We start from the raw sequence: 23,970 nt of genomic DNA on the forward strand, positions 1-23,970 counted from the left end.
TATTGTTCACATGCAATTGATATTCAGTGGTATATGCCTCTGAACATGAAGTTCCTATTTAGCCATCATGGTTTATAGCCAGTGACTGATCTATCCTCCTTTTCGACCATCACTATGTTTTGTGGCAAAGAAGTCCACAAGTTACTTGTGCATTCTATTAAGAAGTGTCTTCTTTTGCTTTTTTAAAATCTACTACTCAACTATTTCAGTGGATGCTCCTTAAATACTAGAATGTTGGGAGAGGAAAGAGGTTTTCTCAATCCACTTTGTCCACACCATGCATAGTTGTATAAACCTTCATTACCTCTCACAGTCAACTTTTGTGCTACACTAAAAAGCCCTAAGCTCTTCAACTTTGCCTTGTAGAGAAAGTGGTCCAATCTCCAAATCATTCTGGTTCCCCTTTTCAACACTAGCTCTATGATACCATTTTTGAGATTTACTTTAGCTAAAAGGCTATAACCCATTTCTTTCATTTAAGTATCATTTTGATCTAATTGGTGGCAATGCCCTTTGATAGATGGTTATGGAAAGTGGAGATTGGTTGGCTGGTGGAGATCTGTTGGTGCTAGAGAGAATCAAGTGGAATGATGGGTTGGACCAATATCGCTTGACACCACTGGAGCTGAGGCAGAAGTTTAAAGAAATGAATGCAGGTGAGTATTCACATTTGTGATATATAATGTTCTTTGTAATCCCAAATATCCATATTACTTGATGAGGAAGAAGCAGAACTTCCTCTGTGGTGACTCTTATACTTTGAAGCCAATGATCCAACGAGCCCTTCCTAAGTCCAGTGTTGCAACTGCTAAAGAGACATGGACTTATGGCTCACTACAGTCCACCAGTCATTACTGTTACCTGTTAGTTGTCATCCCCACAGGAGTACCCCACAGATGAAGTACCCCACAGATGAAGAACAGTTGTTCCTTAACACACAGACATGCCCACACAAACAAAGTGTGCATGTTAAAACAACTACCAGTGTGAAAACCCTCCCAGAAACAAATGATACCCAAGTCAAAATGGCGTTGCTTGCATGTGCTTGACAACTGCTGTGATTTGGGCATCTTTTTATGTGTTGAGGGGCAACTGTTTATGATGGCAAAGGTTAACAGCTATTGTATTTAATGCAGACGATGTGTTATATTTCCTCTTTGGTTTGCAGTGTTACAAGTTGGTTTATGACACTCTGCATGCAACAAGTTCTGCATCTGACTTCTCTTCTTCTATTCCAGATGCAGTGTTTGCTTTCCAGCTGCGTAATCCCGTGCACAATGGGCATGCTCTGCTAATGCAGGACACCAAACGCCGCCTGTTTGAAAGGGGTTACAAGCATCCTGTGTTACTCCTGCATCCCCTTGGTGGATGGACCAAGGATGATGATGTGCCACTTGAATGGCGCATGAAACAGCATTCTGCAGTGCTGGAAGAACACATCCTGGATCCAAAGTCAACTGTTGTAGCAATCTTCCCTTCTCCTATGTTGTATGCTGGACCAACAGAGGTAGGGTATTTCCTGGGCAATAACAATAAGAACAAACAACTACTTTGCACTATGCTGTCCTCTTGTTCTTTTTGATATGACTAGTACTCTCTGGATTCCACTGCCTCCTGCACTTATTCCTATCCTTCTTCTATTCAAATATTTCTTGTTCTGAATGTTTTCCCATGGTGTTCCTCCCTTAATATTCTCCTTTAATTTCATAGGTGTAAAAGGAATCTTCCTTCCGCATGCCATGGTGTATATGTCTGGAATCTTTTTATCTGTCATACAATCCAATATGTTGCTTCTGACTATTCTTTGCTGAATTGATGTATTCAGATGTAAATTCAATTGATTTCAGTGGGACTTACTCCCTGCTCCATCTGTTGTCAAGATTTAGAAGCTGGACAGAGATGTGTCTTTTTTTTCATTTCTGTGAAGGTCTTCACTTATTTTAAGTACTAGGCAAGTAATAAATTATAATAGGAATCGCTATTCTCAGCCTGACTGCAAGAACACCTTGCCTGCTCAGGCTTATCTTTACAACAGATGTAAATTCCGCAGCAACTACAAGTATTTGTAGTTTGGTTAGAATTACTGCAGTACTCTGCCAGTTTTTTAGCATTCTCATCAACCCTCTGTTCCCAGGATCCTTTTGGGAAAGCCATGATAGGTAAACTGGTATAAAAGTAGGAGGTGGTCAGGCAGATAAGCCCTTTGCCTCCATCCATGACCTGCCAGATCCTCCAGGATAAGGGAATCAATTGTGAATCTCAACCCACCTGAAATTTTAAGAGCTTTAAATAGATTGCCCTTAGGCTACACGTTGCTGAACTGATATAATACCTTGAACCAATCCACTTTCTATGAGTGAGTTGTTAGTTTGACTTACATACCAGCAGCATCAAGATTGGGAAGACATTCTAGGAGGTAGGGGAAACTAAGGAATGGGGACTCCACCATCAGAAGGGTGTAGATTAGGCAATGATCTGGGAATGAGGAACTTTAAAAATAGAGAAACGGAGAGCATGACTTGTGGCAGAGTGTAGAGGAGACAAGGAACTGAGACACAAGAGGGCTGATTGGAGAGAGGACTGAAAGTGTTCAACAAGAGGAAAGAATTGTGCTGTGTGCGGGGGATCGGAATCACAAGATAAGATAGCTAGGATGAGACGCAGTAGTCAGTGGCCTGAGAAACAGTGAAGAAAGAAGAAGGTACAAGTGGTAGAGTCATGGAGCTGAAGAGAAAGAAGGACCTGGAGTATGTACTGTTACCTATAGCTTGAGTCAGAGGCCCTTTCCACATGGCTGAAGGGCGGCTCTCCACCGGCAGAAATTATGCCGGTGGAGGAGAGGGGGCTGTTCGCACGGGACCGTGCGAGTGGCCCCCGCAGAGGCAGCTCCGCACGGAGCCACATCTTCTGCGTCCCACCCCACTCACCTCATCCTCCAGCGTCTGGAGGGCTGCAGGGACCCGCCCATGCTGCCCTCCGACCTCCAGGGGTCGGAGGGCAGCGTGGGTGGGTCTCAGCAGCCCTCCAGACTGACGCTGGAGGACAAGGTGAGTTGGGGGGGACGGGAAGGCGGCGTCTTTGGCGTGGTGCTGTTTGCACCGTGCCGATGGGAAGGCGGCGTTTTCCAAAAACCTCCCTCGGGAAGGGAGGTGGAAAGCGGCGCCTTCACGCCGCTCGGGGCTGCACAGGACTGGTGTTTTTCCATCCCTGGGCTGCTGTTTTTGGCCCCATGAAGAAAGGGCCAGAGCAGAGGTGGGATCCAACCAGTTCTCACCACTTCTCTAGAAGTGGTTACTAATTTTTTCTGAGTGCCGAGAAGGGGTTACTAAAGCAACCTCCCTGCCCAATAGGGACTGGAAGTGCGTGTGTGTGGCGGAAAGCTGTGACTAGCCCAAGGTCACCCAGCTGGCGTGTGTGGGAGTGCACAGGCTAATCAGAATTCCCCAGATAAACCTCCACAGCTCAGGCGGCAGAGCGGGGAATCAAACCTGGTTCCTCCAGATTAGAATGCACCTGCTCTAAACCACTACGGCACTGCTGCTCTAAGAAGAAACTTACCACAGTGGATATTAAATCATGTAGGAAATCAGGGATCTGTAACTGCCTGCCAAGGAGTGAGGATGAATGCTCTCTGACATCTGCTCCTCTTCAGCAGTCATTGGAAATGGAAGAGTCATAAAGTTCTCCTCACTGGCCAGTAACCACAACATGATCAAGAAGCTTTGCTATAAATACATTTTCCCAAGGCTGGAAAATTGCTGGAAGGAATGTGAGAACTCACCAGCTATTTCTTTCGCATGGACTTTCCCTCTTTCTGAAAACTGTAATAATAAATACTTCATTATAGTAAAACAAAACAAACAATGCAATTCTAAAAGGTGTGCTTGTGTATAGTTAAGTGAAAAGCTGTAACTTTCAAAAACAACTGCAACTATTATCGTACCTTTCCCTTCAGTTAGGTCTTTGTGTAACCAGAGCCATAATGAAGCGCCGTTGATATATTTCTACGGGTGATCTAGTTTGCATTAGTACAACATGTTCTTGAAAAATCTCTCTTAATTGTGTGGCGAGGCTCCTTATCAGCAGAGCTTTAATCGTGTGGCACTTTCTCAGGTCCAGTGGCACTGCAGGGCTCGAATGATTGCTGGAGCCAGTTTCTACATTGTAGGGCGAGATCCAGCAGGAATGCCCCACCCTGAAACCAAGAAAGATCTGTACGAACCTACTCAAGGTGCAAAGGTGCTTAGCATGGCTCCTGGACTCACTTCTGTGGAAATCATCCCTTTCAGAGTAGCTGCATACAACAAAGTACAAAAAGCAATGATTTTCTATGATCCAGACAGGTAAGAGTTTTTTTTTTTGGGGGGGGGTGGGGTGGTACATGCGCACACACTAGAAGTGCCCATCTAAAAATAACCCTATGAATATAACATAATGATTAACGAGTTTGGCTTCCTGTTGGGTTACCTCATGAAGGGCAGTGCTTTGAAATGGGATTTGCAATTAGAATGACATTATTATCTGTCTGTCTATCTACCAGTCTGGAGCACTTTGACAGGTGCACTCTCCATCCACTTTCAGTCAACTTTGCAGATGGATTTTGCTGTGTGTAATGGCAAAATCAAATTGAAAATGATATTTAAACTGCATTGAAAGTTGCTTGAAAGTGCATGGTTCAGCATGTGTGAAAGCGCCCTATCTCTGGCTTTCCCCACCAATGAGGACCCAAAGCAGCGTAGATCATTCTGTTCTACTCCATTTTTATCCTCATCACCACCCTGTGAGGTGGGTTAGACTGAGAATGTATGGCTGGCCCGTAGTCACCCTGTGAACTTCCCAGGTAGTGTGGTTATTCAAACCCAGGGCTCCAAGTGGGTGACTGATTTAAGTTCACCCAGCAAGCTTTGAACGTGGTGCTCCCAGATTCTGGTCCAGCACTCTGACTGCCATACCATGCTGGCTCTGAATGTTATCAGAGTACTGAATGTTATCAGATGTTCACATTGTGCAGGGAAAGCTGTACTTAGTTGCAGAAATGATTTGAACTATAGTTCAGTTGTATAATCAATCAGTTTCAATCTTTTGTGTTAATGTTGCTGGACTGTGACTGACTACCCTTTCTTTACAAGGCACAATGAATTTGACTTCATTTCTGGCACACGCATGAGGAAGCTGGCTCGTGAAGGTGAAAATCCCCCAGATGGCTTCATGGCACCTAAAGCTTGGAAAGTGTTGACAGAATACTACACATCCCTGGGAAAAAATAATTAATTGTTCTTTTACCTTGGAAAGCCTTTGTCGATTGATACTTATGCTATAATGTTTTGGCTTCTTTTAATTTTTCTACTTTTATTTGTGGAAATTTTTTTGCAGGCCTCATTTTGGCTTGGCTTTTTAACCCACTAAAGTTATTAGATGGCTTCTTATTTGCAGGGCAAAGCCATAAGAAGGATTTTTAAACTTTATGTAGAAAAGTAAAGATCTAAATGATAAGTACCCAAACCATATTCTATTTGATCACTTAGCCTTTTTTGGAGGGGAGGATATCGTAAGTGTACAGTTGATCATCAAAACATGCATCTTCCTTGATAACTTTAACTTATTGCTTACAACCGGTAGTGGAGAAACAACTTGTTTTGAGAAGCAGCAAATTGATTGAGGAGCTTCAGCCAAACTCCACTGTGGCCTTCGTTTCCTTTGAGGAGCTTGATGACAGAATTGTTTTTTAAATTAACAGTTAAATCCTGACTCTTTGACATAGCAGGAACAGGAAATATCAGAGTAATATATAATTTTCTCTCATCATCTCAGTAGTCATAGTGTGCTGGCAGTGAGCTCCAAAATTCACTTCCAGTTTTAGCTCAATGGTTTTCAACTGGTGCTTATCAACACTTCATCAATAAAATTTACAATGTGAGATAAACATGCCAGCCCAGGGGTCTGCAACCTGCGGCTCTTCAGATGTTCATGAACTACAATTCCCATCAGCCCCCAATTGGCCATGCTGGCAGGGACTGATGGGAATTGTAGTTCATGAACATCTGGAGAGCCGCAGGTTGCAGACCCCTGTGCCAGCCCCTCCCAGTGTTGGGTGTGATCTAAGGCACTCTCAATTCAAGCACCACTACAGTGAGGCCTAGCAGATACAACCACCAACCTAGACTGAGCCCTGGAATCCTTGGCATTAAACAAGAGCTCAATACAAGATGAAATTATCTAGAAAGAAGAATTTTTAAAAGCCACAAGTTTCAACAGGCACATTTTCTAATTCGAGATAGGCCAGGCAAGATCCCCTAATTATTTGTTAGCTCTTAGCCTCACTTTCGACTTCTCTTAGGCGGATTCCGCATGGGCCAAAAACAGCGGTGTGAAAACGGTGTAAATGGCTTTACACAGTTTTCACATCACTGTTTTTGGCCCATGCGGAATCCGCCTCTGACTAATCCTTTTATGTTATTTTTTAAAAAGCAGGAACTGAAGTTGAAGTTACCTGAAAATATTTGCGCAAGGAAGAATCTGCTTATTTCATTCTTCTTCCCTACGTGGTTCATTACTCTGGCAACAAAATTAATCTTTCTACATAAGAAAACATGTCACAGAAGGCGTTTCAAGCAGTGTGAACCAGGATAAGACATGCAACAGAGAAGTCACTGTTGAGGAACAGTGCAGGACACAGTTATCCAATTTTTATCATCAGGGCACAGCCTGGACTTCCTTGGAGGTCTCCCATCACTATCCAAGGCTAGCCCTGCTTAGCATCCAAGATTTGATGATCCTGGGCCAGTGATAGTGAACCTTTTTGAGACCAAGTGCCCAAACTGCAACCCCAAACCCACTTATTAATTGCAAAGTGCCAACACAGCAATTTAACCTGAATTCTGAGGTTTTAAACGGTTGGCTCCAAGGTGTGCGTTACTCGGGAGTAAGCTTGGTTGTAGTCGTTAGCTTTGCTTTGAAGCAACCACGTAACTCTTCAAACTGGTGAATCACAACCCTAGGAGGGTTTACTCAGAAGCAAGCCCCATTGCCAGCAACCAAGCTTTCTCCCAGGTAAAGGATCACGTTTTAGTTCTTTGCATGAAAATCAGTGGGGTTTAACAGCACTTAACAGGGTTACCTACACTGCTTCCCCAAAACTAGGTCTTAGGTTTAATGCTAATAATCGAGCCCAGCGGCCCAGGCCAGCCTAGATGTGTGTGTGTGGGGCGGGGGGGATTTCCCCCCCACATGATGAACTGTTTACACGTGCCCACAGAGAAGGCTCTGAGTGCCACCTCTGGCACCCGTGCCATAGGTTCACCAGCACTGTCCTGGGCTGTTCTTGGCTATCCTGGTTATCCTCCTATCTTTAAAAAAAAGCCCTTGGTTTTTTTTAAAAAAAACTTATACTCGCCCATTTCTTGTATTTTATTTTTTTTATTTTCTACAAAATCATGATGAGAATGTGAATTCCTTAGCAAAGCAAAAACTAAGATAGCGATGAATCCAAATTCATCAGCATATGTGGAAAGATATTTTATATGGGCAAACTATTTTTAGATCAATTGAATGTTCTCCTTTATTTTCTTCAATATAAATGCCAGTCTGCTTGTGATTATTAACTGCTGTTTTGTGAAGACAAAAGCTGGTGGTTCAGCTCATTTTTTTCATTGTGCAGTTGTGATATATTCCTGTTGTAGGGCAGTGGCCAAGAATTGAAAAGTCACCCATATCCAGTTTCAGTCAGAACCTCAGTAGGTGGTCATGCAAGCAAGTCACACAACTTTCATTTGAAAAATTGAGAGAATAGGACAAGATTATTGTATGGGTTTAAAAATACAATGTTAAGCACTTAGGAATCCTCCAATGCCTGGCCAAGTGCCTATCACTAGGACAGGCTTCCCCAATGGTTTTTGCATATTTTGAGTGCTCCTTAGGTATACCAAAACATATATGTTTCTATGTTAACAAGAAACGTCCCACCCCAGAAGAAATGTGCTGATTAGGACTGAGCACGTTAATAGTTATCAAAGAGAATGTTGACAGTAGTTGAGCATTATTTTAAAAAGGAAGGAAGAATGCCTCTAAGAGCTAAAGGTGCCCTGGAGTCCATGAGGTACACACTACCCCCTTCCCCCACAAAAAACATGTTTCTCATACATTGTATGGAATGTGAAGTTAAAAGTATGCCTCCCTTGCTCTGTACCTCAGAGCTAGATTGCTGAGGTTCATGGCTATGTGAGCAGAAAGTTTTTGCCCCCAGAGCTCAGTAATCTCATACTATTGGAGGAAAATTCTTCTTTATCCTTCCACACGCTCCCCATTGGTAAAACTGATGCTTAGAATGTTGGCAAAAGCTGTGACTCTTTGCACTGATATGTCTATTGATAGTGCACCTGTGTATTACATTTTGTAGAAAGGCCTTTGCTTGCGGGGGAAATGTTAGAAGATGCCAAGTTGTCTCCCTTGCCTTGTGTCTCGCTGCTGTAGTTACATTCAGCAAAGGCACTTATACTGAAGGAAAACAGTCAATTAACAAATGTCATCCTAACCCCAGTTGCCCATTGACTAAAACAGACTTAGAAAGATAAGCAAGATTCACATCCGGTAGCACCTTGAAGACCAAAAAGATTTCCATGGTATAAGCTTTCAAGAGTCAAAAACCCCTTAGAAGGATATGTAGCTCTGCTTACGCTGGCTGCATACATTAGTGGACTTGAACATTCCCATCTTTTATAAAAGTGATGCCAGAGTGTTTTCATATGACACAAAAGCCTTCAGCTTCTTCCACTTAGATACGAGTGTCTTTAATAAAGTATCTAGAGAGATGCATCATGTAGGTTTTACATTCAATTTATAAAATTGCAGATTTTTTTCCCCTTTAGAGTCATTTGGACACTCCTATATTAGTTAATTGGAAAGGATGATACTTCCACAAGTCCACAGCCTAACCCACTGCCGTATAGAACTGGCTGAGACTTGTGATAATTCTGAGGTTTCTGACACTGAATCAGCTTCTCACCCAATGTTATATTTGAGATTTACTATGCACACTGGAATCTATGCCTTTAATGTTCACTTGTCAGAATAAAACATTATGGAATATATTATGTATAGCTTATATTGAAGCTAATGTTTAATAAATGCAAATGATTCATGTAACACACTAATAACAATAGCTGGGAAAGGATCCAGTACCCCACAAAATCCTTCCAGCCTCCTTCCAGGGCTTTTGCTCCTGAGGAAGATACTGCTGCCCTGCATAATCCTCCTTTCCATGTGAAAAGAGGTGAGTGTGCCCCCCCCCCCCGCCGCCCGGAAGTGCTCGAGTTGAATTGTGCCTATAGTTTAAAGTCTATCTAATCAAGCAGTTTGTTCAATAATCATTTTCTTTTCTAAAGATTGTGCAATGATTTGCTTATTCTTTCTTGCAATTATGCAGCAAAGACATTTTGCAGTCTCAGAACTGTGTTTGGGATTGCCTTTTATACATTTTAATCCTTTTATACTTTTTAATAGTTTGGGGAACTGGTAAAAGAAACCAAATATATGTTGTTATACCCCCCTCCCTAAAAAAATCTGGCAGAGTACATGAAGCATTCTTGCTATCCAGTTTGCACTCTAGCCAAGAAGTTACATTGAATCTCCTATAAGCAGCACTGATTTAAACAAATATTGCAGATGGCTCTCGCTGCAACATTATGAGCTCATGTATACTAGCAATAGTGCCTTTTATAGCCAAGCCCTCTGGAAGGGACCTTGAAGATAAACATGATTTTAATTAATATTTTAATAGAGATAATGTATTTTGTTTTAACTTTGTTTTGTTCACTATCATATTTACACATGGTTACACCCCATATGCCATATTATTCCTTTTTAATTTTTTAAAAGATATGTCCTATAACATTTTATTGTATATTTTGCAGACAGGAGATTGGAATGTCTTATCTAAGTGATATATCCCATGACTAATATGGCCTCTTAATTTAGCTTTCTGTTACTAGAATTCACCTTTAGTAACAATAAATTTTTCTGTTTCACTGCTTGCTTGTTTGTTCCTTATATATATGCTAGGTCAAAAGTCATCATGTGTAAGACCTTAAATCCAATGCCTAAGACAGGGGTGTTGAACTCATTTGTTACGCAGGCTGGATAAAACATTTTTTCTCCGGTTCAGATAGGAACCATAGGGAAGATAGGTAGACCAGTAAGTGCCTGAGAAGTAGGTGTCTGGGCAAGAGACGAAACATTTTTCCCCAGTTCCTGACTCTTAAGAACCGAAGATGCAGGGTGCTATTAGCTAATGTAAAGATTCTAGTTGCAATGTATTTTTATTTGTATTTCCATATCTCCCTGTGGCCCCCCAAAAAAAGATTTACCAAGAGTTGAGAGACCTTCACAGATAAAAGGTCATAATGGTTGGGGAATGGAGATTTACTCTCCTCCCTCTTGCAATGTTCTTAGGATCTAGCCCAGTAGGGTTGGATCAAACCAAATTTTCTGCTGCTGAAAATGAATGGAAAATTTATGCCATTTGACCACTAAAAAGGTTACACTGGAGATTACAGGACCTGCATGGAAAAAGTCATATAGAATATTTAATGTATAACTCATCACACACACACACACGTATATATGTATGTATGTATACGTATACGTATATATGTATACCCCCAAGGGAGTTTACACAGCAGCCCAGAAAAAGTTTAATAGGAGGAAGCTTGAAACACGTGCTCAGTCCTGAGCTAGCAAGAAACGATAGCTACCATGCAAGAACATACAATTTGTGACCACGCTGCAAGCCTAAGTCCCTACACATGTATGCACTGTCTCACCTCCCTCCACAAAAAGGGCATGTACAACCAACTTGCACAAGGCTAATCATAAAAGGATGTACTACATAAGGCAGAGAAGAGACACACCTCAGACTGCTTTTGTGTTCCATGCTGACCCAGTCAATAAGCAGTCCAATTTCCATGGTACCTATAATGCTTTTAGGACAAATGCTCTAATTTCTTAACAAAAAGTACTTATAAGGAAAATCTGGCATGTGTAGACAAAAAAATTAACTGGTTACGTTAGTTGTGCTAGACATGCTGGCAATGGTTCTCTTTAGAGACTGACTGCTCTGTTAGAGACTGCTCACTTGCAGCTAATATAAATGTACCATCTGGAATTGATAACAGAACATATCTCTAGGTCACAGATATGATCATATTTGAGACGCAAACATCCCAAACTAAGTTATTCTAACATGAAAAAATTACATCACCCAAGAAAGTAAAGAATCTACTCAGGCAATGAACTAGAATACAAAGAGAGAGTTGGACCCCCAGACAGTTTATTTGTATTCCCCATTTACACTTCGCCATTGTGGCCATAATACATATTTTGCTTGATCCTAAAAACCAGGTGGGAAAAAAGTAGCAGTGGCACATAGAAAAAAGTACAGTTGCAAATGTTTTGCTACAGCTTTTTAACATTTATGGCTTCACCTACTATTTAAATACAACCAAACCCCATTACTTTATTCAAACCTTGTGGGGTCCTTAGCTTTTTAAAAAACAACAACAGTTGGCCGCAATTGCTAGCATTGTTGCAGAAGAGTGGCCATTGTGTTCTTGTGATCCAAGGAATTTTGCTTTGTGCTAAAGTCTCATCAGACCCTGGAAGCTAAGCAGAGTCGGCCCTGGTTAGCATTTGAATGAGACCACTGAGGAAGCCCAGGATTGCTGCACAGAGGCAAGCAATAATAACCCATCTCTGATTGTCCTCTACCTTGAAAACTCTATGAGGTTGCCATAAGTCAACTGCAATTGATGGCAAAAAAAGAAAGGTAACTAGATCAGAAGCTCCCCAATGACAAAGGATCTGTTGCTTCAATTCTATTGTGTGACCCAAGATTCCTAGGTACCATTCAGACATCACTTTTAAGCAACATTATACCAAGATGAATTTGGTCTGCTGCTGGAATTGCACATAGTTTACTCCTCCTTTCCTTCTAGCACAGAGAACCCATGACATACAAAGAAAGGAATACACATTAATTACAGTTATGCTTCCACCACACAAACTGAGATTTGAAACCTGGATTAAGTTTGGTTTAAAATCTTGGATTGTGTGTATGGAAGACCAACTCCTATTAACCGGTGCAGGTATGTTATGGTGCACTTAGATCTGATTCAGCCTCTACACATAAGCTGCATGGAAAGAGAGGGGACGAGCAATGAAGAGTGAGATGCATGAGGCCACCTGCCAATTAAAGTTCATGCAGAACTCAATGTTACATCAGTTAAAAGTGACACCTGCATGTGGTCTTGATGAAGCCTTGTGGTCTGAGGATAAAAGACAATGCTTTCCTATGGATATGCAGTTATTAAGTACAAGGTAGAGCACAGCACTAAAAAGAACAATTTTCATAACTGAGACAGATATACAAGAGTACTGTTCATAGGTCCATTTCTGACACATTCCAGATGGGCAGTTCTCCATGTGATGGACAGCCAAGTAGATACATCTCACACACTGTAAGGTAGTAGACTTAGAAGCCCCAGGCAAAGCACTCCCCACCCTTTTATGAGGGGAGAAACCAGACCTCCACATAGAGCCCTAGCTTCCTGTTACGTAGATGCACAGAAGAGAACAGACAAGTGTGCCATCTTTCACTATGCAAAGGATTGCTAACCAAGTCAATATCTGAAATGAACTGGCAAAGCAAGCAGAGAGGTAGCTCATTTTCCCAGTTCCACCAACAAATTCCAAAGCAAACTGAAGAGCTTTGGAAGGAGTTGCCCAAGTCATATGTAAGAAAAAAGAATCCTTACTATCAGGGCTGCGAAGTAGGTAGAACAGTTCGAGAAAGTGCTTGGTCACAGTAAGAAGGCAGCTGCTTCATCCAAAAAAAGAAAAAGACAACATTCTCAGCCTGTTTTTGGAAAGATCAAAACTAAAACAGTACATGATATAATTATTTATTTTATTTTATTGAACTTACAGGCCGCCTTATCCCCGGAGGGCTCTTTAGGGTCCCTCTTTAGGGTCCCAATTCATTTTAAGTTAGCTGCAGCTAAATAAGCAGAGCTAAACAGGTCATACTGATTCCAGTGGGACCTCAGCATGATGAACTTTCATCGAATCAAAATTTAAGATTACTTCTCCAAGATAAGAGTACAGCAAAACTGGGAAAGGGAAGCAAAACAATTAGGTGGTCTTTTGGAAGCGACCGTCACAAAAATACAAACTACTGGAATAAAGCTAAGCTTGCGATGATCAGGAAACTGAATAATGATACTCCTTTTGTAATGTTTTACACCAATTTCTGTATTGAATCTAGACTACATTCATGACAAATATATTATTGAAACATCATAAAGAATATTAGCGCAGATTGTATCAGAGCAACTCAAACAAGATTTATTCAACATCGTGACAATAAACTAGAGAGCTTTCTACAGGCTGGAATGATTCCAGCTATGTCCAGCGACAGACTGTTGGGCACATGCAGTTTTCCTACTTAGCATGGAGGCCAATAAAGAAGTCTGGCAGAAGGGAATTCCACAGATAGGCCAGAAGGAACGGGACTGGAGGATTCAGCAGGACGCTGAACAAAACATCCTGATAATTATCTGCCATTCATTTATTGCTAAATGCTAAAAAAGCATGAAATTAAGTTCAATGTATATTTAAATTGAAATTTTTAAAAAATGTATATATTCTCATTTTGAAGTATGAAAACATATGTACAAAAATCACTGAATTAATAAAGAAACACCACACAAGAATTCTCTCTTTTACTTCTGCTTCTTGTTATTCAGACTTCAGACAGACCAACAGACAGAGAAGACCATAAAGTACCCCTATGTGTCAACACTGTTAATGATGGTATCAATGAATAGGGGTTGATCAGTAAAAGGAAAGGTATACTACCCATAACATTAAGGCTACTGATGTTTCGTTTGGATAAAGAAATAAAATCCCAGTAAAAATAGCCTTGGCTTCTGCCTTCTAGACCACGTGTTCATTTCAATCACCAAAGCATTAAAAAAAGCGATAAACTCAGGTTAAGATCTGCTCAGCAAAGCATGGAGCCATCTTGTAGGAAATGTTCTCTGTGCGGGAAGAAGGCTCTGTTTTTATCTGAGTGGGCTAGAAGGATCTAACTTTTACTACTGTCAATATACTAAACATCTGGCCACTTTAATTAAAGTGCAGATGCATCTATCTGCTCATGATTCAGTATTGCAAAGTATGGGAGGGTGGAAATTTAAATAGATTTCTAACACTAAACCTGAAATGTTCTGCACCTCACTAATACACATTTGTCAGCGAAAAAAAATAATGATTAAGTCCTACTAATCAATGGAAGATCTATTACAGTTAGAGGTGAAAGGAGGCAACCAAGAGCTTACACCAGCAATACTATAGTATTTTGTGTTGTGACCACCGGCATGTAAGTAGCAAATACTAAAGGACATTCAACAGAAGTCCTCCAGCACAACATTAAATCATACAGGAAACGACTCACAAAACCGAGAAACAAAAATAAACCATAGTGAAATGCAGTTTTAGTAATGTTCTGCTATGGACAATTATGACAGTATAAAAAACTCAGTAAGAGAATTCATTTTTAAAAAAATCATGTCTCACGTAGCATTTCAACCTAAACTGATTAGAACCAGTAGATGCCACAAGTTAACACATACACACACAAAATGAGTCCAATTTCCCTGCATTCAGAAAAGTTATACCCAAAAGCAGACTCTGCTTTTGCATTAAGGTAATGGACAAAATAGGCAAATGTGCATTGAATCTTTTAATCCTCTGATTTGGTTTGATCCAGCAAATAAGTAAAAAAAAAAAAGAAGGCTTTTCTTATTCATAGTATCTATACATTATGTCTATATATAAAAACTGTGTGGATATATATATATTTACATATCATATACACACACATTCATACATATATACATGAAGTCTCATTCTCCTCCCGTGAGAAACAGTGTGCCACACCAGAACCTACCAAAGGCTTTTAAGGCTGCAACAATGAAACAGGACCTTGCTTTTGAGCTGGGCTACATTCATCCATGTCATGATCTTTTACTGGTCTGGCACCATATCCAATTCTGAAAGAGTACTAGATTTCAATAACTTAAACGTCAAAATATAAAAACAAATCCAGAAACACTTATTAAAAGGCTATTTTTGCTTCCAATCTGTTTCTGCTGCCTAATCACATGGCAAGCCACTGAATGAGGCCACAATGAAACACATACACGAACACACACACACACACACCCTTAGCCTTAATCTAAACTAACGTGCATAAGAACACTCTGGGTTGTTGCATCTTTTGACTTCCTCATCTTCTCAATTGCCCGCTGGAGATCTCTCTGTTGCACGGGACGTATTTCATCATCTTCTTGGCTTCGGGGTGGGGTGGGGGGGAAGCAAAAGCAAAAATAAATAAAGTTGATTCAGGTGTTATATGAGAAATTTAACAAAATACATATCTCAAGGGGAAAATGTAAGCTGTGAAACAATAAAAAGCCTAAGCTGCTAAGTGATCTTTAAGAGGAAAATTTAAGAAACATATTCTTTGCTTCTGGTTTCCCAGACATCCCTATATGCACATGGAAGAGAAAGAAGCATGATGGACATTCACTGACTGTTCTCTGAGTGTTGTCTTCTTCTCCAAAGTGGAACTGACAAACTCCCACTCATCCTTCCCCCACAAGCAGAGAAATGGGCAACTGCTGCTCCGTATCAGGAGCACATGCATCTCATTACAGGAGTACAGGAAGGTCATTCCCAGTTCTTCCTGTTTCATGCATATGTGCACACAAATACAGTGAGATCTAACGTTTTTCCTGGTCTCAAAACCCATTTCTGTAATAAGGAGCATAAAAAATAGCCACAGGGTATCAAATATTCTTCCTGATACAGTAAAGCTAAAAAAAGTACCTTTCTTCAAAGGAAGCATTAACGTATTCCCTGACACAGAGGAGGGCAGCATCCCGACACATTTCTTTCAAGTCACTTCCAGAGAATCCATCAGTTTCTCTAGCAACCTCAAGGAGATCTACATGCCTGTCCACCTATTAACAAACAAAAGTACCAGAGACAAGGACAGCATTTTCTTATTAGTTATGAACAGTCCAGACTGGAACAGAATCTAGGAATTTAATGCTATTGATTAGACTTTGAATAAAGGGATGGGGGAGAGATTATGGGGCAAGCCAGCAAAAGGTACGTCTTTTCAGACCAACTGTTACTAGCTAAACAGCATTAAAAAACGAAGTTGGGATATAATGGCCTTTCAAGACCACCTGTCTAACAAGAAACGAATAGCTCTAACCAGCGGAATAACTAATGCAAACTAGTTCTAAATTATGTGGTATCAGAACGTGACTCTACTCTGCAAAAGGGCCAAACTACACACAGCACTGGGAGTCCCTGGAAGGACCCTGATGACCCATTTAGATGCAAAAAGAAATGGGAGGAGGTGACATGGATCAAAGCTAGGGATGTTCCAAAATTTTATCTATTTTGATATTTATTCCCCACTTCTCGACACAACGAGGATCTAAACTGGTTGCTATCATTCTTTCTTATTCCATGCTTCCCTAAAACTCCATCAGATAAGTTAGGCTATGAGTGACTGGAGGACGGTCTCTTGATAAGCTTCCATGGCAGAGTGGGGATACAAACGTGGGTCTTCCAGATCCTAGTCTGATATCACTGGGATAAACACATTGTCCCAATCAAACAAACTCTCTTCTGTTTCCTACCCATCTATTTTAGGTCCAACAGAGAGATGAAAAGGCCAGGTGCAAAAAAAGGACTTGTCTTTCCCTACAGGGCTTAAAGCAGCACATGAACAGGGGACGGGCGGGGTGGGTGGGGGTGGAGCAGCTATTTCCCATCAGGAAAGTGGCAACAGGGTGAGATCTCATCTGCCTTCCCCAATGTACAGCCTCAGTCTCTATCAGACCCCACTGAAGCTAAGTCATATATTAGGTGATCTCAGAGGAACACACACACACACCCCCATCTTATTCGGCTTCCAGCAAGGCCATCTAACTGTTCGAACAATTAACTTACGTTTTCATTTTTCAAAATCAGTTTCAGGATTGCTTCTCTCTGTTTCAGCGCCTGCATTTTTTTTAAAAAAGGGATATTGTTATAAAGTAGGAACAATGTGACAATCCTCACATTCAGTTTTTAGTATGGATTGAACTTCCCCTGAAATTATACTGTGACATAGTTTCCATTCATGCCACTGAGGTTTCCGCAAAGGCCATGAGAGGCATGCTCTCTCTCTCTCTCTCTCTCTCTCTCTCTCTCTCTCTCTCTCTCTCTCTCGTGAAATAAAAAACATACAGTTAGTCCCTTGAGATAACATTGGATGTATCCTGAAATCCTGTTTTGCTAATGACAGTGCTTTCCCCCAGGTCACGGAGCCTTTCCCTGATGCAAGACGCCTTTGGCCGGGGCAGCAGCATCTCGTGTGCCAGCAGACGGCTCCTTGCACACAAGGAAAGCCCTGTCATTAGCAGGACCCAGCATCTGCAGGATCCAGCCCTGTGCCTGTCACCTCTCTCACTCCTGTCAGCACTACCCAAATATTCCCTCATGCTGGAGAAAAAACTTGTTGGGACAAATATCCAGGGGCAGGCGCCAAGGAGACTAAGCTGCCATTCCATTCAGACAAGTCAAGAGATATCAGTCCAGAAGCAACGATAAACTATCTCCCTCACACAACTGACTTCTGGCCTATTAAGAGGCATGCTCTCTCAGTCAAATATTAACATTATGGAAGCTTCCCTTGGCACAGAAACTAAACTCAGGCTTTCCTACAGAAACTAATCTCAGGTCATCAATTACAAGGGACAAAAAGGGGTACTTATGGGAAATATCTGATAATCAAGGGACATTCACTACAGAGCCCACCCCTGTTAATCATCAGTGACTTACAGGTTGGTTGATATGAAATCTTGTAGGCATTCTTCTCATAATAGCCGAATCAAGATCCTGTGGGCGATTGGTAGCTCCCATAACTATCACCTGAAAATTTATCAGAATCACAAGTGAGGTCAAACAAGAATTGCATCTTAAGAGGGAGATTTCATTTTGCCCTGTGAGCTAAGTTCAGGGACTGCAAGGCTTCTCTCTCTGGAGCCATTAAAAATACTATCAGTGTTCAGGGACTTTTGTACACATCTGAGCTGCAACTGGGAGAAAGAATGGATGAAACACAGAGAAACACCCAGTACGACATCCACAAAATATCTGTCTAATGCAAATTCGGAGACATTATTATGGTTTAGCTGTATCAAAGCATTTTTAACGTGTTGGTAAGATGAAGACAGTAAATCAGCAAAATCTTTTCTAGTCTAAAGAGCCCTCTTTCTAATTTAGGGTAACAACTAGCACATCCTGGAATATCCTTTGCTATTCCTCCCAAACATTTCAGTTCAACTGATTTGAAAGCCCTTACACAGAATGAACCAAAATGAGTCAGTAACCTCCAAAAGTTAATTACTACCCTGCTATAATACTACTAGTTTGCTATATGCCTTCTTACAAAACCATTAATGAATTGCAGACTTCTTCCACCTCAAAAATTAATCTGCTTGGTACATCGGTTTTGTTTCAGACTCTTGCTTTATTAATTTAATTTAAACAATTATGAATTTGCGAAGACATATATAAGTGACATAGAACTGTTAACACAGCATAGGAATGAAATTCTTGCCTAACACACATTGGACACAAATTAAATTTAGTAACTGTAGATTGCCGTTCCAGGTTCCAACGCTTTGTGAATTTTTAAAGAACTAAAATAATGTTTATTTAAGTTCATTCATAGAAGTTAGACATTTGTCAAAGATCGTTTAAGTCTCTGTTTTGTACTTTGCCCCATAAATACCACTGGCTTAGGATTGCTTTACAATTTAGCTACCCTACAGGGAGAGAATCTCTATGTGCTGAAAAAATGTGTTTATAACATGAAGCATAATAGCAACATAGAAGCTGTACAATCTGCAAATTGACTTTTACAAACACAAATGATGATCTGTACAAAAACCCTCTGCATAGTAAAACTGTCAACTACAAAGAAACACTGGGATACAGAATTCAAAATATTTCTCAGTTATTTTTAGAGAAACACTGCCATCTAGAGACATAAAGAAAAAGTGCCAGGGAATCATAACATAAGAGCATGTGTAGGGTGTGTGGCTTCTCAACTCTATGCACAGGAACTTTACACAGGGGGAAAGGGGAGAAGACAATATGTTTAAAGTGGCAGGAGTTGCACAGAATCCACTACTAGCTTCCATTTCGAAGATGAAAGATAGCATTCATGTACTGAATATGAAAGGATTAGGACAAGCCCAAACTGTACCCGGTTAAACATCCCATATGCAATTAAGATGATGTGCCTCATGTCTATTTCACAGCCTATAAACGTGCAGCCAAGATTTTTCCTAAGTGTCTTCACCTAAAAATTAGTAGAAGCTACTTTCTCTGAATTCCACATTATATCTTCTGTTACTAGGTCGACTGGGGGCTTTGGTTTAGGATTTAAAATGACTATGTTTTGATGCCAACCTTCTGCAAGCAGGACTATCATCAAAAGTAAACGCTATTTTATTTTTTCCCTTGATTGCAATTGATGTTCCTTATGGTCTGTTAATGAATCCACCCTGTTTAAGTAAACCTTATCCAGAGGAATTCTTCCTAACCTTACCTCAGCTTCAAGTAAATAATTTGGCACTCTTAACCAAGTTACTAAAAAATACATGCTAATTGTTCAGGGGAATTGGGTGGTTAGTGGCAAGAAACACAGAAAGTTATAACTCGGTACCCCAGGAAGACCTACTCTTCCCCATCCCGGGTAAGAGTCCTGTTACTCTCTAATCTTGTAAGTGGCGGCAGCTGCTAGTTTTTGCATATTTTAGGGTGAATTTATCCCAGTCATAAAGCTGAGGCAAACAGACAATAATCTAAACTAGTTTATCAAGGACATTTTGCATGTCAGGATAAAGGCGGGATGGTGTCCGAATGAACTTTGAAAAATTAAAAATGGGGAGTCTGACTATCTCTAAACTCTACTGGACAGATGAGCTTCAGCATGTGAGATACAGTTCTTTTTCTCTCCGTGAAGAACTCACTTTCTGTCTCTTTCTCCTCCCTTCCTCCAACTTCTGCAATTTCTTGAACACTGCAATAGCTTGCTGTTGTGAGACAACGTCTTAAGACTTTTGCCAGGAAAGCACTGAAGATACTGATCTCAACTGCCAGACTTCTTTACAATGACACTGGCATGGCAAAGTCTCTTTCCAAGCTTGATGAAGCCAAGTAAAAGAATATTCTGTTAAATGTAAAAGAAGGCACAAAAAATATCTCAAGAAAGGACATCTTCATAAAGGGGGGGGGGTTTCACGCTGTGTAACTATTTTTGCCTTCGCTAAGCAGTCCTTCTGTTTGTGAGACCAAACTTTTGTGTACTGTTGATGGCATGTTTTTAAGTCAAAGATCAGCTGAAGACAAAACAAAAGGTACTGTGTTAGTAGCAGAACACTGGATCACCTGCACTTAGTATTACCATGTTGTGGCATTTAAATTTCTAGACTTAATATGTTTTTTCTCTCTCTACATTTAATGGAAATTTATGCCACTGACAATTCCTGCACCAGGGAACATATTGAGCAGGCATTCTATGACTGCCTCTTAAACAAAGAAAACCCTTCCTGTCTGGCCATGAAACTTTGTACCTACTTGACAATTATAGTCAGTGTCCAGACCATCCCAGAGACTCATGAATTGGGCCTTCATCATAGCTGTGGCTTCGTGATCAGAACTGGAACGGCTTCGGAGGAAAGAATCTGAATTTTGAAGAATATTTCAATGAGAAATTATGAACTACCAGGAAAGACAATTCCAGAATTCATTTAAATACTGACTCAGGTCTTAAGACACAGAAATCCCCACAACTAAATATATTGTATTAACATTACTCAGTTGACATACAAGGAAAGATGCACTTCAGCAGCTCCCAAGCCATGCTACACTACTTTTGAAACTGAGGAGATCTTTCAACTCTCACTATGGCACAAGAAGGTGAGAAGTAATCTGAAGTCACAGGAAGAATACCAGCCAGTTTTCATCAACGAATATACTAGCTGCTGGTTGCCAGAATTCTCACACATTCTCATTGCTGGGTTAGGCGACCCTTGTTCTGAAGCTGTAGGGCACTTGTTGTCACGAATGCAGTGGGCTGCTTTCATTTTCCAACCCGTCAGACGACCCCTCGCTCTCCGGCAAGGGGGGTGGGAACAAGGGTGGAGAACTGGCCATAACACCTGTGTTCTAAACAATGTATACTCAAGATCACTTCACGCAGCATAAGCCTCTTCTATGAGAAGATCCTGAGGACAAACTTTTCCTTCTGAAAAATTAAATACACAATGTTGATCACTGGAATTCCAGTTAAAAAATAACTATACTCTGTTCCATAGAAAGGTGGTGGTAGGGCTGTATATTCCGCCACCACAGAACAAAACATGCTAGGCCTTCTTAGTTGTAGAATGTTTCGTCTGGGTCCTAGTGCCTACCTGGACCTGCTCCCCCATCTGTTTAAAAGTTGTTCAGTGAACTATAAATACTCTTGTATCAAAGCACCATGTTCAATAATGCACAAAATTATGGTTTTGACAAAGGCGCGTGTAAAAATGAATGATAATTCTCATGTTCGTTCAGGACTCTATTCTAATGCAGAAGCATACAATTTTCTCAACTACTGCACCTCAAAACTAAGATCTTTCTGTGGAACAGAGTATAGCAAAACCCATTCCTGTGATTCAGCATGGAAATCAGCAATCAAGAGTATAAATCCTGCTGGGCATGTCTACCTGTAGATCCTTGAACTCTAGCCAAGGGAATAACACCCCACTAACCTAGACAGACTATGAAACATTACGAGGATGGTCTTCTTGCCTATTTTGAAGCCATGTGTTACAAGTTTAACCTCACATAGGTAACAGGCACCCCTAAGAATGAAAATCCTGATAAACGTACTAAGCAGAATAATATCCAACCTTTGGTCTAAACCCTACATTTTCCTCCACCCATAGAACTGCTGCTTAGTGAACAGAAAGTGCTATGCAAATTAATACGCATTGTACTTATTTAATCTTAAGAAGGCCCAGCAGAGGTTGTATTATTTGAGACTCTTGAGAAAACAACAATTGCATGAAAAACTGCTGGTGACCTTCTACCGCTGTGCTATAGAGTGTCCTGACATACTGCATCTGTGCATGGTTTGCCAGTTGCACAGTGGCAGATAGGAAGGAGCTCCATAGGGTGATTACTACTGCCCAGAGAATTATTGGATGACCTCTCCCCTCTTTAGAAGAACTTTATAACTTCCGCTGCTTAAAAAAAACTTCGGTATACCCTGAAGGACCCGTCTCACCCTGCTTTTTCTTTTTTTGAACTATTACCATCTGGCAGAAGATACAGGATCATGAAGACCAGGACAACTAGACTCAGGGACAGCTTTTATCCTAGAGCTGTGGCTATGATTAACTCCATGGCGATGTGTTGACGTGGTGGTGGCTGCGTAGAGATGGTTGTGTAGAGATGGCTGTAAGTTGGGGGTGTGCGGATTGAAGCCCCCTAATGCCTAGTGTGGATTGCAGAGATGTTCATTGGGGGATGTTTTGTATTTTTGTATTTTCGCTGTTTTGTATTTTCGTTGTGTGGACACAAGGCACAATGTGTGTGCACAATGACATTACAGTTATTCTATTCTATTCTTCTTAGAATGGAAATAGCTTCTTATAGCATTCTTTTCCCCATCAAGTCACAGCTAACATATGGTGCCCCTTGAGGAGTTCCAAGGCAAGAGAGGTTCAGAGGTGGTTTGTCATTGCCTTTCTCTGCATCATAACCCTGGTATTCCTTGAGGTCTCCCATCCAAATACTAGCCAAGGTTGGCCCTGCTTAGCTTCTGAGATCTGACTAGTTCTGGCTAGCATGGGGGTTTGCAGGGGCATATAAAGTTTGATCTTCAGACAAGGGCAACTTTTATTTCAATATAAAAATCTCTATGTATGGTCAATGCTGTTTGCTTTCAGAGCTGAATGATATTTAAAGCATGCAATATTATTAAAAGCATAGAACGTGAAGAATATGTATCATGATAATATTGAGCTCCCACTGAGGGGTTTCATAACACATATGTATAAAAGCAGACTTCAAGATGAGCAAGAGCTCATGCTTCCAAAAATAAGATGAGACAATTCATATTGCTTTTACAAACACTCAACATAAAGATAGATACAAAGGACTGCTAAAAGAGCATCTCTACTTCAAAACCAACTGTGCTACCAAACAATTTCTTAATTTTAAAACCAATCCTTTAATTGCCTACTTAAAAACGTATAAAACATACTATTTCTCCAGTGCTACCTGATATAGGAGAAGTTTGCAGGTATCTTGTTTTAAAGCCTGAATGAAACATTTTCCTATGACTTCATACAATGCATGTGTTATTTTACCTATTTCATCAATAAAGATGATGGAAGGCTGAAGCTTTATAGCAAGGGAAAAAACAGCAGCTGCCAGCTTCTGGGACTCCCCATACCATTTGTCTGTCAGTGTCGAGGGCTGAAGGTTAATAAATCGACAGCCTGCTTCCTTTGCTGTAGCTTTGGCAATCAAGGTTTTACCACAGCCTGGAGGCCCATAGAGAAGCACTCCTGAAAAGCAACACATTGTTATCAGTCTATTGCCGCTTAGCGTGGAAGAGGTAGCACTCCCCCTCCAGTCACATCAAGATATAAGACTAAAGCAACAATGATTCTGCCGCCTCGCATATCCTGCTTTCATATCCAATGAAACGTAAGCATTTCCTTTTAGTTTGGGATATCGTCATCTATTGGAGTAGTTCTTTCAAAGGTGAGATGAAGCGTGAAATGAAGG

At 40.8% G+C, this 23,970-nt stretch overlaps 2 protein-coding genes across 3 annotated transcripts in view; one reads left to right on the plus strand and one right to left on the minus strand.

The window, feature by feature from the left end:
- PAPSS2 (3'-phosphoadenosine 5'-phosphosulfate synthase 2) overlaps window positions 1-6,825 on the plus strand; it is a 53,441-nt gene extending 46,616 nt beyond the window's left edge. For both annotated transcript variants that reach the window (XM_048507051.1, XM_048507052.1), the window contains 4 exons: window positions 521-656; window positions 1,239-1,507; window positions 4,114-4,343; window positions 5,130-6,825. In XM_048507051.1, the coding sequence (XP_048363008.1) occupies window positions 521-656; window positions 1,239-1,507; window positions 4,114-4,343; window positions 5,130-5,271 (777 nt within the window). In that variant the 3' untranslated portion in view covers window positions 5,272-6,825. The remainder of the gene's footprint in view (window positions 1-520; window positions 657-1,238; window positions 1,508-4,113; window positions 4,344-5,129) is intronic.
- A 4,463-nt stretch (window positions 6,826-11,288) lies between these two features.
- ATAD1 (ATPase family AAA domain containing 1) lies at window positions 11,289-23,763 on the minus strand. The gene is made up of 6 exons (XM_048506876.1): window positions 23,547-23,763; window positions 20,764-20,870; window positions 17,956-18,045; window positions 17,083-17,133; window positions 15,943-16,076; window positions 11,289-15,405 (listed from the first exon to the last, which is right to left on the minus strand). Exons 1-6 carry the CDS (start codon window positions 23,761-23,763, stop codon window positions 15,285-15,287), a joined length of 720 nt encoding a protein of 239 aa, XP_048362833.1. The 3' UTR covers window positions 11,289-15,284.
- Between the last annotated feature and the right edge of the window lie 207 nt (window positions 23,764-23,970).

The sequence above is a fragment of the Sphaerodactylus townsendi genome, linkage group LG08 (assembly GCF_021028975.2).
Source record: "Sphaerodactylus townsendi isolate TG3544 linkage group LG08, MPM_Stown_v2.3, whole genome shotgun sequence".
NCBI classification, from domain to species: domain Eukaryota; kingdom Metazoa; phylum Chordata; class Lepidosauria; order Squamata; family Sphaerodactylidae; genus Sphaerodactylus; species Sphaerodactylus townsendi.

What these genes read in the sequence shown, in the direction of transcription:
- ATAD1 (XM_048506876.1), bottom strand. Translation starts at nt 23,763, where the DNA reads ATGTGTTGCTTTTCAGGAGTGCTTCTCTATGGGCCTCCAGGCTGTGGT. An exon ending in ACACTGACTATAATTGTCAA is followed by an intron (nt 18,046 to 20,763) that starts GTAGGTACAAAG and finishes ATAAATTTTCAG; the next exon opens with GTGATAGTTATGGGAGCTAC. An exon ending in AATGCTTCCTTTGAAGAAAG is followed by an intron (nt 15,406 to 15,942) that starts GTACTTTTTTTA and finishes CCCACCCCGAAG; the next exon opens with CCAAGAAGATGATGAAATAC.